Genomic DNA, 13,295 nt, shown 5'->3' with positions numbered 1-13,295 from the left:
GCAATTACACTGAGAGAAGGGAAAGGGAAAGGACACGCTTCAAATGCCCCTTCTATCATCCTTTTTTGCAGTCTTTGTGTCTCAGGGATTTTGAAGTGGCCACATTTGAAAACAGCCTACTTCTACAATACAGTGGAATTCATAGTTCACTCCGAGTAAGAGAAATGTGCCGGCTTCTGCATCAGGGCCAAGGTTGCAGAACCGTTCATGGCTTCAACACCTTCCCACTTACAAAGCCTAGTTATCCTTAAACTAGGGGCCCAGTGCACGAATTTGTGCACCTTGAAAGGAACTGTGGGCCATGAGGCTGCGGTGGGCACAGGGGTGGGTCTCGACCCATCCTCCATGCCCTCGTCCAGCCCCTCCTGCCAGCAGCCCCACTCCCGCCACTGCTGCCGCTCCCACACACTGATGGCGCCGGCCCCACTTGCACCCACTGACAGTGTGGAGTGACTGGGACTGGCGCCAGCAGCAGGTGAGAATGGTAGCTGCTGCCCCCAGTTGCCCCTCAGGAGCAGGGGGAGGTGGAGAAGCCCTCAGGGGTGATCAGGGCCAGCAGCTGCCACTCACACCCGCTAATGGTGCCAAGCAACTGGGGTGTGAGCAGGGCCGGTGCCGGCAGCAGGTGCAAGTGCTGGACTAGACCACAGAGCAGGAGCAAAGAATTTTCAGTAACCACCAGAGGCTTGCCCTGATGACAGCAATCGGTGCCCCACCTTGGTCTGGCACCCCCGCTCACCTGCTTCACCATCCCACTGCGGCCAACGCCGCCATGTTTCGTGCTCTGCTGCCTGCTGCTGATGTTCCGTGTGCACCCCCTGGTGGTCAGTGCATGTCATAGCAACCAGTTGTTTGGTTGTTCTGCCATTCAGTCTATTTGCATATTAGGGTTTTATATATATAGATTAGAGGCCCCCTGCATGAAATTCGTGCGGGGTGGGGGGTGTCCCTCAGCCTGGCCTGCACCCTCTCCAATCTGGGACCCCTCGGGGGATGTCCAACTCACAATCCGGGACTGCTGGCTCCTAACTGCCCGCCTGCCTGATTGCCCCTAACCACTCCCCTGCCGACCTGTGCTCCCAACTGCCCTCCCCTGCCACAACCTGCCTCCTCCACTGGGACCTGCCTCCTCCGCTCCTCATGGAGCCAAGGGATCCCCAGGCCTCACCAGGCAGAGCGCCTGCCCGGCCCGCCTCCGCTGTAGGCAGAGCCATCTTGTGATGGCGATCTTGTGATGTTGTGAGGGCGTGATGATCACTTAGGCTATTAGTATAGATACCCAAGTCCTCTAACTTAGGAGGCGGCTCATGGGAAGGCGCTGGTTCTTACATAGCATTTTCGTTAAACCTGGCAGACCTGCAGTTTAACAGAACAAAACCCATTTGAATAAAAAAGAAAACTGAAGTGGGAAATAAATTTGGACTTGAATGCGCTATAGTAACCCTCCGGGATTGGTGCAGAAGAAAGCTCTTGAGGTGGGCCGTGGAGATGGTCTCTATTCCAACGCCACTGCTCTTTCCATAGATGCAAACGCACGCACGCGGGCAGGCCACCTCTGTCAGCAGGGAACGCTGGGCGCTGGCAAGGGGTCGCCCCAGGTGCGGCTGCCTCCGCTCAGCGGGAGAACCGCAGGTGCCGCGGGGAGCGGCCTCACTGCGGCCCCCTCTGGGCGCGAGGAATCCTGGGACTTGTGGCCTGGCTGCGCGATCTCCCCGACTGAGCCGGCGTTCAGGGGACTACACTTCCCAGGATGCATCGGGGAAGAGGGCGACCTGAGCCGGGAGAGGGAGGGGCGGCCCCAGAGCCCTGGTGCAGCGCCGCGGTTTCCAAGTGCGGCGATCTAGCCTAGTAACCCACCGCCAGGGTTCCCGAAAGCCGCTCTGTGGCCCCGCCTCCTGAGCCCGGGCTGGACGAGGAACCTGTCTCCACTGCGTCCAGTGACGAAGCCCACCCTCGGGAGCGGGAGGCGGGGAGGGGAGGGCAGGCAGAGGATTTCGCTCGCCCGTGGCGGCACCGGCTCGGAGCAGAGGTTAGAGGCGGAGAGAAGCGGGGATGCTCTGAGGGAGAGGCTGGATCGGGTGTGGGAGTCCCGCACGCCACCAGGGCGGCAGTGCTCGCGGGCCGGGGTGTCCCTGGGGACTGGCATCCCTTGGACCCACGGCGGCCGATGCGCGCGTGTGTGCGTGCGCGCGCGTGCGTGTCGGGGGCTCGCGGTCCCCAGTGTTTTCGGCGGGCGTCCCCGCCCCACGCTGGGCTAGAGGTGGGACCCCGTAACTAGCTAGCGCAGACCTTCCTGGGGAGAGGCACACGATTTTTTTTGCCACTTGTTAATTATTTAGGGTTTCTTTTGACCTGGAGCATTAGTAGGTAAAGCGCTCCTGCCAACAGCTGCACTAGTGTCTCGTTTCCTCCGATTCACAAAAATCTTTTATGACGCTTGCAATTGGAGTTGGTGATTAGTAAGAACTGCTAAGTTCTTCACGGTGTTCCCGGCCCAGAGAGGGTGCACAGAGGATATGAATTTTAAGCACATACATAACAACTAATTGGAGCACCTAAAAAAAAAAATGACCACTGCATATTCACCCTGGCTTCATGAGGAAACAGCCAATGTTCTTTCAAATCCTATCAGCAACAACCAGCCAGAAGCATTTAGGTCATATTTCATATTATTAAGGAGATGAATCTGGGGGGAGAAAGGAGTGATTGACAATTAAAAAAAAAACTTGTAGTTTGTGGATAATTTTCTTGGACTGGGCGACTTAACGCAAAAAAATTGTTTCTTTCTCCCTCGCTCTTGCATCTTGGATATAGACCGTCGGTTTCGGATCCGAGGATGGTGATGGCAAAGCTTAGCCGGGTTCCGTGTCAAATCAGAGCCGTCACAGAATAAATCCCGCCGCCTGCCGGGAAGCCCCCGCGCACTGCAAACTTCAGGGAGAGAACCGGGTAATCAGTGCTCGGATATGCGGATCCCTGCTTTAAGAGGCGGGGTGACCCCCCCAAGAACCCGAAGCCTGCAGGTGCAGTGAGGCGTGCGCGCGCGGGTGCTGGCGCCTCCGAAGACGCCTCGCCGGGGAGAGGGAGCCGGGGCGCCCGGCGGGGTCTGGCGGCCGCGCACCGGCGGCTCGTCTCCGGCGGCGGCGGCGGCGGATGATGGTGGCGCCCGGCGCGCAGGGCTGTGTCTGTGCGTCGCCGCGGACATCAGCGCTCGGCGCTGTACTCTGAGCCCTTGCAGGCTCTCCGCAGCCCGGACCTTGGCGAGGACAGACCCGGCGCGCAGGGGCCGCGGACCGGCGCGCGGGGGGGCCGGGGGGCGAGTGGGGTCGGCTTATCATGGCGGATCGGACGGCTCCCAGCTGCCAGCTCCGGCTGGAGTGGGTCTACGGGTACCGGGGTCACCAGTGCCGCAACAACCTGTACTACACGGCCGGCAAGGAGGTGGTCTACTTTGTGGCTGGGGTCGGAGTGGTTTACAACACCCGCGAGCACAGCCAAAAATTCTTCCTGGGACACAACGACGACATTATCAGGTAAGAAGGGGGCCTGGTGGAGGTGGCGGGGCGGGGTGGCGTGTGGAGGTTGGGAGGGCAGGGAGAAGGATGACCCCCCGGGCTTTCCTGGGGTCAGACCCGGGAGCCCCGTGGAATAAAGGGTTTTCTCCCGGAGCCGCATGGAGTAGCCGAAGGGCTGCTGCTCTGAAGCTAGGGCGGCAAGAGGGTTGGGGTGCAGGTTGGGAGGGAGACTTCTCTGTATTCCTCGGAGGGCTTTGGATCTCTAAGGAGTTGAGTGTCCGGATGCTTTTTTCGTGTTCGTTCTTGCTACAAGTGGAAGCATCCTGGGTAACTGTCAGGCACGTCTCCTTCCTTCGCTAACTATAGGGAAACGGAGGACCAAGGACCTGAGCTGTGGGTATCATCTTTGGGAGGTTTCTCAGTAGGTTCCTCAGCAAGCAAGAGGACTTAAAAAAAAAATCTCAAGGAAAATTTTGCTACAGGTAATTTGGAATCTTCATCCCAGATGCTTTGAAACTGGGCAATTTCTTCTGCAGTGGGTGGGGAGTTTGTTCTCTGATATTCCCCTTGGCAGAATTTAATGCCTAAAAGCTTCTTTATACACCAAATGGATGCTTCCACAACAACGCTGAGGTTGTAACAGGCTGGCAGCTGCCAGACCACAAAATCCCCCCAGTCAGCCCACAGAATGACCGACATCTGGTAGCGGACGGCCAGGACGGATGACAAGAACAGGACGGGATGCACAGCCATGTTAGGGGTTCTCCTGTGAATTGGCAGAGGAACCTATTTTGGTGATTAGCCCTGTCCTCCCTTCTTGGGACCAGCCGCCTGGCCCTCCAGCCCTTGTCAGCTTCTTGCCTGACCAGAGGTGTGGCCCAGATGCTGCTCACAGGGAATCCCGTTCAGCCACGGGCGGTTAAGGAAGATTTCCGTGCTATGGGAGCCTCAGCCCACAGGCAAATGACTTGCTCAGGGTGGACCACAACTGACAGACCATATCTGAACCTTCCAAGCTTGTGTGCTCATTGATGCGGAACCACTTCCATCCCACTTTCAGGATATTGCCCCTTGTGCTCCAAGTTTGCCTTTCGTAGTGAAGTAAATGGTTAAGTGGTGGAATGTTAATGGTCTTAATTTCTCCCTGGGAGAAATTATTTTAAAGACTAGCTCCCCTCCCTGCCTTGAGTATTGTGCTTATTCCAGAGCCTTCCCCCCCTCCCCCCAACTCTTACCCCCCCCTCCCACCACCTGAGACCTAAAATTGAAAAATGTAGTAAAAACTTAATATTGGAAGATATAGTAAGATGTAGTTTTTTAAAATCTTGATTTTCTGAAGATGAAGATTTTAAGTACTAGGAGCTCTATTGTTCTCAAGATTTGGTGGAACTAACGTAAAACTTCCTTCATGTACATATGACAAAACAGCTTTTCTTCTCTCCCGGAAATGGCAGTGGCTGTGATTGGGGCATCCCTACTAGTTCTGTCCTGGGGATTTTGCTTTTCTAATTGCCAGGCTGATTATTAAAGGCACAGGTGCAAGCGATTAGCAGTGACTCGTGAAAAGGTTAGATGTTTAAAAATGTAAACCCATTATGTTTTTGCTCTTTCTTAATGCAGTGCTTTCCATTACACCATCAAAATAAGATGCAGTCCTTTGGGAGAAGGGAGAGAGTGGCAATTAAACAGACAATTCCCTGGGGTTAAATAATATTTATGTGACAGTTCACTTAACTACTTTGAGGATTTGAACTCCTAACCTAATTTTTCTATAATAGGGAAGAAATTAAAGGCACTATTGAAATGGAAGGTGGGCCCTAACCGGTTTGGCTCAGTGGATAGACCATTGGCTTGCAGACTGAGGGGTCCCAGGTTTGATTCCCGTCAAGGGCATGTACCTTGGTTGCGGGCACATCCCCAGTAGGAGGTGTGCAGGAGGCAGCTGATTGATGTTTCTCTCTCATCGATGTTTCTAACTCTCTATCCCTCTCCCTTCCTCTCTGTAAAAAAATCAATAAAATATATTAAAAAATAATAAAAAATGAAAGAAACTGAAGGTGGGAAAAGGGTGGAGTTGCAGTAAGTTGCTGTTGTGATTGGCAGCTGGACTAGTGGGGATGTAATAATATCTGGCTTAAAGAAACACTCAGATTTGAAGAAAAGATGAATGAAATTTTTTTGTATAACTGGATTTGCAGGGAGCCCTACCTGATGAAGAGAAAAAAATTTAACTTCTGGCCTATTTATTAAGGTTGTTATATATTTACACTGAATAGTGACACAGTAGTAAGCATGCCTTTGGAGAAAGGACTTTATTGCTAAATGTTCCATATTTGGTTGGTCTGAGTATGCATAGGTGAGCAGAATTCTTTAGTTTGCATGTATATCTTTGTACATAGGAATAAAATGAACTCCAACAGGTTAAAAAACACAAACCACAGATCATTATGCAAGTAATAGCTGCAAGATTAGAATGTTTATGCTTTTTAAAATTTTGCTTTATCTTATATATGTAAATCTTTGTTTTTATCCTGCCAAATTGTTTTCTAAAACAGCCGAACAGTTTTATCACCACACCAGCATTGTATCAGAGTTTGAATTCCTTCACATCCTTACCAACACTTGTTATTGTCTGTCTCTTTGATTATAGCCATCCTACTGGGTGTGATGTGGTATCTCGTGTGTTTTTTAAATCCCTACCCACGGATATTTGTCTATTGATTTTTAGAGAAAGTGGAAGGGAGGGGGAGAGAGAGACACACACAAACATCGATGTGAGAGAGGCACATCAATTGATTGCTTCCTGCACGCATCCCTACCAACCAGGGCTGGGGATCAAGCCTGCAGCCAAGGTACGTGCCCTTGACCAGAATTGAATCCAGGACCCTTCAGTCTGCGGGCCAACACTCCATCCACTGAACCAAACCAGCTAAGCCATCATGTGGTTTTAATTTGTATTTTCCTAAAGACTAATAACATTGGTCAGTTTTTATGAAACCATTTATATATCTTCTTTGGAGAAAATGTCCATTCACATCCTTTGCCCATTTTCTATTTGGCTTATTTGTCTTTTTATTTTTGAGTTCTAAGAGTTCTTTATATATCTGAATATATTATTTGCAAATATTTTCTTCCATTTAATGAGTAGTTGTTTCACTTTCTTGATGGTGTCTTTTGAAGCACAGAAGTTTTAAATTTTGTTGATGTTCAATTTATTTATTTATTTTTGTTGCTTATCCTTTTGGTGTTATAGCTAGGAAATCATCACTTAATTGAAGGTCATGAAGATTTATTTCCATGTTTTCTTCTAAGATTTTTATAGTTTTAGCTCTGACATTTAGGCAGGTGATCCATTTTGAGTTCATTTTTATATATAGTGTGAGGTAGGGGTTCTTTTGCGTGAGGAAATCCAGTTGTCCCAACACCATTTGTTTAAAAGACTATTCTTTCCCACATTGAATTGTCTTGGACATCTATAGCCTTTGAATTTCTCTAGCAGGGTACCCATTCCTCTCACATAGAAAATACTGAACATTTGGGGACCTAGAAATGGAAACAATCATTAAAAAGTTTAACCCAACCCTGGCTGGTATGGCTCAGTTGATTGAGCATTGTCCTGTGCACTGAAAGGTCACTGGTTGAATTCCCTGTCAGGGCATATGCCCAGGTTGCGGGCTTAATCCGCTACTGGGGTGCATATGGGAGGCGGCTGATCGATGTTTCTCTCTCTCTCCCTTCCTCTCTCTCTAAAATCAATAAAAACATATTTTAAAAAAATGATTAACCTAAAAGTAATAGAAATCCGAGGCTTTAGTTTCTATCCCATGTTTGTGAAGATGCTGTTAGATCCTATGAAGGATATATAGATTTTTATATATTTAAAGAATGTAACCTTATACTTTGAGGAGCCAGTGCAGTATTTAGTCACTGCTAGCTTAGGGGCCAGCAATAGTTTATATACCTTTGTTTACTCCCAAAGAGCCCTGCTTTTTAAGAATGAATTTACAGCCTTCAGCCTTGCTGCTGGAGACAGATGAGGGGGTGGAGATGGTATAGAAAGCAGAGGGTGTGGTCAGAGAGGGTGTCCCTCAAACTTTACTGCTTTATCAGCCAGTTCCTTTCTTTCCCCAGTGGGAGGCAGGCACCTGGATGGCCACAACCCAGGAAATGTAAGATTCCAGGATTGCCATCTAGTTCTCTGCCACTCCCTTTCCCATTGGCATGAAGGAGGGAGTGGCAGGCCAGCTCTATACCCCTGAAGAAAGAAGCTTTCTCTGGACTGGCCAGGGATATGAGGCGGAAATAGAAATAGGCTGGTCTGAGAATTAGTCTAAGTCTATTGAGAATCAGTGTAAGGCACAAGGATCATAAGGTGATGAGAATCTTTTGGAACTCAGTCATAGGGAGGAGTATGGCTGGCCACTCAGGCACTGCAAGGTAAACGGGCAACTGGTCTTTTTCCCTGTTTCTCTTGCAAGTGTTCCTATGTATCACAGGGATTCATATCTCTGCTTCTCTCTGGAAAATATGCTTTTATTTGCTCTGACTGCAGACTAGCTTCTTATCTTAATGATCTATTTTGCACATAGACACACACACACACACACACACACACACACACATCTATCTTTGCCTTCAGCACATGTGACCATCCAGCTTGGTCTTACAAAACCAACTGAGTTGATCTTTTGAGCCTTAATTTAAAATGGATCATTAAGTTGAGAAGCCACAAAGATTTCTTGAGTGTCCTATGTGTCATGCACTGTACTAGGCACTGAGGACCCAACAGTGAGCAATATGTACCTCCTCTCAAGGAACCTGTAAGGGCAATATTCATAAATGAGCCGCTGGGCATGGTGTGTTCAGTTCTATCATCGTTAGCCCAAGGTGTCTGAAAGCCTCAGGACAATGCCTAGCCCATTCATGGGAGGGGGTGGCGATCAGAGAGGACCTTCTGAAGAAAGGAGCATCGTTAGATTATTTAAACTCTGGGCTGGTCACTTGGGCTGCAGTGTAGATAATGGATTGTTGGAGAGACAGTCTGGGGGCACTTGAAGTAATCCACGTGTGAGATCATTATGGCAGTCCGCAAGGAAAGTAATGAAAATACTCTGGAGATTCTAGATTTCTGATGATTGTTTGGAAATAGGGGTGGGGGAGAAGGAAGGTGTAAGTTAGGGTCAAGTTTCTGGTTGGATGATGGTAATCATTCACCAAAATAGAATGGGGAACAGGTTCAAGGTTAGGGGGTGATAAGTTCAGCTTTGGACATATTTAGATTGAAATGTCTGTGGGACATGCAAGAGGTGATTATACATTTATATGGGTCTTCCTGCTCAGGAGAGCGCTGTGGGAGTTGTAGTGAGAGTGTTAGGAGTGAATGAGATAACCTAGACAGCTTAGGAGGAAAGAGAAGAGGCCAGGGCTAGATTTTTTTTAAAAAATCTTTATTGTTGAAAGTATAACATATGTCCCCTGCCCCTACCTCCACCCCAGGTCTTTACCACCCTATTGTTTGTATCCTTGGGTTATGCATATATGTATATAAGTTCTTTGGTTGATCCCTTCCCACTCCAGGGCTAGCATTTTGAGGAAGATGAACTTTTAGGAGATCAGCAGAGAAAGATGGGACCAGTCAGAGGGGTAGGAGGAAAACCACAAGAGTGCAATGTCTTGGAGGCCAAGAGCAGAGAGGGCACCAAGGATACCTTCAACAGTATCCATAGGAGGGTATATACTAGTAGCAAGGTAAGTCTGGAAAGTGCCCCGTGGATTTAGCAAGGAGAAGGTCATTGATGAATTGCTTTTGCTACATGAACGCTGGGAATTATTATTTTCCTCTGGGTTGTACTTGTATCTGGGCTTTAAACTTTGTGTTATAGCAGTTAGAATTCCAAGGGTCATTTTCTTTTAGCTTCACTTTTCTTCTTACAGCCCCTTTATATATTTTGCTCATGCGCCAGTGAGTTTTATGCTGCAGTGATAGTAAGCAGTCATCTCAGCTTAATGACTGATCTCCAGCCGACTGTAGCTCTCTTTTTATTCTGGACAATGAGAGACATGGTGACAAAGGTTGCTTCTTGGTAAAAAGCCTTCCCGGTCTATTATTCTGCATGCACAGCATGCACAGACACAATCACGTCGGCCAGGCCACGTTTATCCATGTGAGAGCCTGGCCTGCTGACAGTGAATTCACAAGTCATCTTTCTTGTCCTGAGTAACATTCAGTTTTTTAGTCTATATGATAAAATGTAAGGAAGAGACACGAATTCTTGAATGTTTTATAATTATTTTCTTCCCAGAATGTCGCTTGGGTTTTTTTTATAATCTATAGGAGAAAAGTGAGAAGATGTTCAATCAAATAAACCTGTTCAGTGCTTTCTGTGTAAATGACAGCGCTCAGACCACAGCGATGACAGTTACCCACGCAGGAGACATTGAATGCCTGCCACTGCTTCCCTCTTCATCTCCATCATCCAGTCAGCCCCAAGGACAGACGGTCACGTCCTCTTGCTGCTTCTGCCCTGGTTCACAACCCTGTTAACTTTTGTCTGGATTAGTAGAGTAGCCTCCTAACTAGTCTTTCTGCCCCCACTATCACTCCCCTGGTCAATCTTCTCTTTGAAAACCTGACTAAACATTAAACAAACACAAATTTATGAGCCCACTCCTAATGATTCTGAGTCAGTAGGCCTGGCCATAGCCCCCCAAAATCTGTATTTAAAGAAATTTCCCATAGAAATATAGATAGGTGTACACACACACACACACACACACACACACACACATACACACACATACACACACACAATTTTCTTTCCCTGTCCATTGAGAGAAGCGACAGTGACACACCAAGTACCCAGAACTTTAGAATGGTTTCTAAATTCCATTCTTCACACAGAAGGATCAGAATTTTAAAAAGCTTATTCCAGATGAGGGGAGGGGAGGCAGGGAAAACACAAACTGAGTCTGGAAGAGCTTCTTGTGCTGGAAAGGACAGCAGTGCTAAAAGAACAAGGGAGATATCATAATCACACAAGGGCCAGCTTGAGGGGACGTTCACTGGCCACCTCTGGGGTAATTTGAGCTTGAATTACAATCCTTTGAATAAAATAAAAAGCCATGTATCTATAGCAGTGGTTCTCAACCTTCTGGCCCTTTAAATACAGTTTCTCATGTTGTGACCCAACCATAAAATTATTTTCGTGGCTACTTCATAACTGTAATGTTGCTACTGTTATGAATCGTCATGTAAATATCTGATATGCAGGATGGTCTTAGGCGACCCCTGTGAAAGGGTCGTTCGACCGCCAAAGGGGTCGCGACCCACAGGTTGAGAACCGCTGATCTATAGTGACATAAATAACTAATGGGAAGAAGAGAAATCTCTTCCTTGAGTAGAAGGTCAGCTACGAACTATAAATGGAATGATGGAGTTGGAAAAATCAGTGGATGTTATAACTTGTGGTGAAAGTTTGTGAAGGAACATGGTATTTGCTACAAAATATTTATTAATTACAAAGGACAAACAATAACTACATTGGCAAAACCTGGCAGACACCACCTTAACCAAATGACTAAAGTTAATATTCGCAATAATGGGACAAACCTTTTTAAAAAGGTTCCCCAGCTCGCATCGGTTTGGTTCAGTGGAAAGAGCGACAGCCTGGGGACTGACTGAAGGGTCCCAGGTTCGATTCTGGTCAAGGGCATGTACCTCAGTTGCAGGCTCAATCCCTAGCCCTGGTTGGGGTATGTGCGAAGGCAACCAATCAATGTGTCTTGTCTCTCTCACATTGATATTTCTCTGTGTCTCTCTCTCTCCCTTCCACTCTCTCCAAAAACCAATGGGAAAATATCCTCAGGTGAGGATTAACCAAAATAAATAAAAAGGTAGGAAAGGTTCCCCAAGTGGTCCTGGGTTCCGGAATCCCTGAACTATGCCAGCACTGGGATTAGCCTTGGAAAATCCAGTTCTGATCTGTCTCTGCCCTCCTTAAAAACTCCCGCGGGCTGTATTGCTTCTGGAATGAGCTTCACACTTGGGCATAGCCCGGCCCTGCCTTTTTGCCATCATCTCCTGCCATAACTGTGTTTCTTCGCCCTCCCCCACTTCTGCTCCCATCACCTCATACTCCCTGCAGTGACTGCACATGGTCTGGCTGCTTAGAATGCCCTGCCCAGTCTCTGGGGGTAGAGTCATGCTCTCCAAAGGCAACTCCAGTGAACTGTCTGCGAGCTCTCTGGTTTCTTGAGGCTGAGTCAATGTCTGTTTCCTCAGTAAACCCTCCAGCGTTTTCTCCATACCTCTCTTATGGCACTTCTCACATTATGCTCTAATTTCCCATTTGTGCGTTCCCTCTCACCCAGCATACCACCCCCTCTGTGTTCTGCAGGCACTTTATGTGGTGGAAAGAGCTAGGGCTTCAGAGCCAGGCAGACTTAGGTTAGAATCTGATTCTACCACTTATTAGTTGTTACCCAGCCAGCCTCAGCTTCTTCCTCTAGACCTCAGATAGGTTACTGTGAAAATTCAATTAAATAAAGCATGTAAGGAGTTTTGCAAAGAGAGTTAAAGAGAATAAAGAAAAAGAAACCTCACTAGCCCCTAAGTTTTAATATATATATACATACAAATATTTTATATATATATTTTTTCAACCTGTAATTCTGAAAAATTCAGAGGTATAATCACATGGCTGATAATTCACAGACCCAGCTTTGAACACATTTCTACCTGACCCCAAAGCCATTCTCTTTCTGTTACATGGAGGCTATAAACCAGGAAGGAGAGACAGAGAGAGCCATCTATATATATAAAAGCCTAAGCGACCGTTATGACTGAAGGACTGGAATGACCAGATGACCAGTCCCTATGACGCACACTGACCACCAGGGGACAGATGCGTAATGCAGGAACTGCCCCCTGGTGGTCAGTGCGCTCCCACACAGCCAACCTCCTGCTGGCCAACCTCCTGCAGTCCCTCCCGCCAGCTGGCCGGCCCCCCTGATCGACCCCAATTGAGGCAGGCCAGCCAGACACCACAAATTTGTGCACCGGGCCTCTAGTACAATCATAAGAAGTCTCTTGTGAAAATGTTAAACTAGAGTCACAGTCTCAACCCCATTCTTGAGAGTGGGGTGGTGGTCAGAGAACATAATTGGATGGAGACCCGGATTAGATAGTCTCTTCTATGGATGGCCCCCAGCATGGATGAGGGTGAGACTCGTCTCACAGGTATTGATTGAGTGCCGTCCAGGAGACACTCCTGGTGATTGCCATAAGTGAGAGATGAAAGGAGAGCAGGTGACCTGATGGGCTTAAGATGGAACCTGGAGCCCTCCCAGTGTGGCTCAGTGGTTGAGCATCGACCTATGAACCAGGAAATCATGGCTCGATTCCTGGTGGGGGCGTGCAGAAGGCAGCCAATTGATGATTCTCATCATTGATGTTTCTATCTCTTCCTCCCTCTTCCTTCCTCTGTCTGAAATCAATAAAAACATATTTGGGAAAAACCAAAAAGATGGAACCTGGTATACACCCTTACCTTTAAGTCAGAAGAGAGCAAAAGAAGCACAAAAGGCCCCGAGGAGCAGAGACACAGAGGCAGTGAGAGAATGCAGGGACTTGGAAGGCAAGAGAGGAGTCGGCGTCTGTCTGTGCTGTGGAAAGGCAGGTGGTGAGGGGTCCACTGTGGAGCCCAGTAAAGAGATGGACCGGGATTGGGAGTTAAAACAGATCAAGGGAAGAACATTGTCATTCAGGTAGTCCAGGGGCAG

General features: G+C 48.1%; 1 protein-coding gene across 1 annotated transcript in view; it reads left to right on the top strand.

The window, feature by feature from the left end:
• Window positions 1-1,823: 1,823 nt before the first annotated feature.
• Window positions 1,824-13,295, top strand: part of EML6 (EMAP like 6) — a 199,034-nt gene continuing 187,562 nt past the window's right edge. The window contains exons 1-2 of the mRNA XM_059659822.1: window positions 1,824-2,029; window positions 2,815-3,533. Coding sequence (XP_059515805.1) covers window positions 3,337-3,533 — 197 coding nt within the window. The 5' untranslated portion in view covers window positions 1,824-2,029; window positions 2,815-3,336. The remainder of the gene's footprint in view (window positions 2,030-2,814; window positions 3,534-13,295) is intronic.

Source organism: Myotis daubentonii, chromosome 12 (assembly GCF_963259705.1).
Source record: "Myotis daubentonii chromosome 12, mMyoDau2.1, whole genome shotgun sequence".
Lineage (NCBI taxonomy): Eukaryota > Metazoa > Chordata > Mammalia > Chiroptera > Vespertilionidae > Myotis > Myotis daubentonii.
Note: the sequence above shows the minus strand (reverse complement) of the source record. Positions and strands in the feature narration are given on the sequence as shown.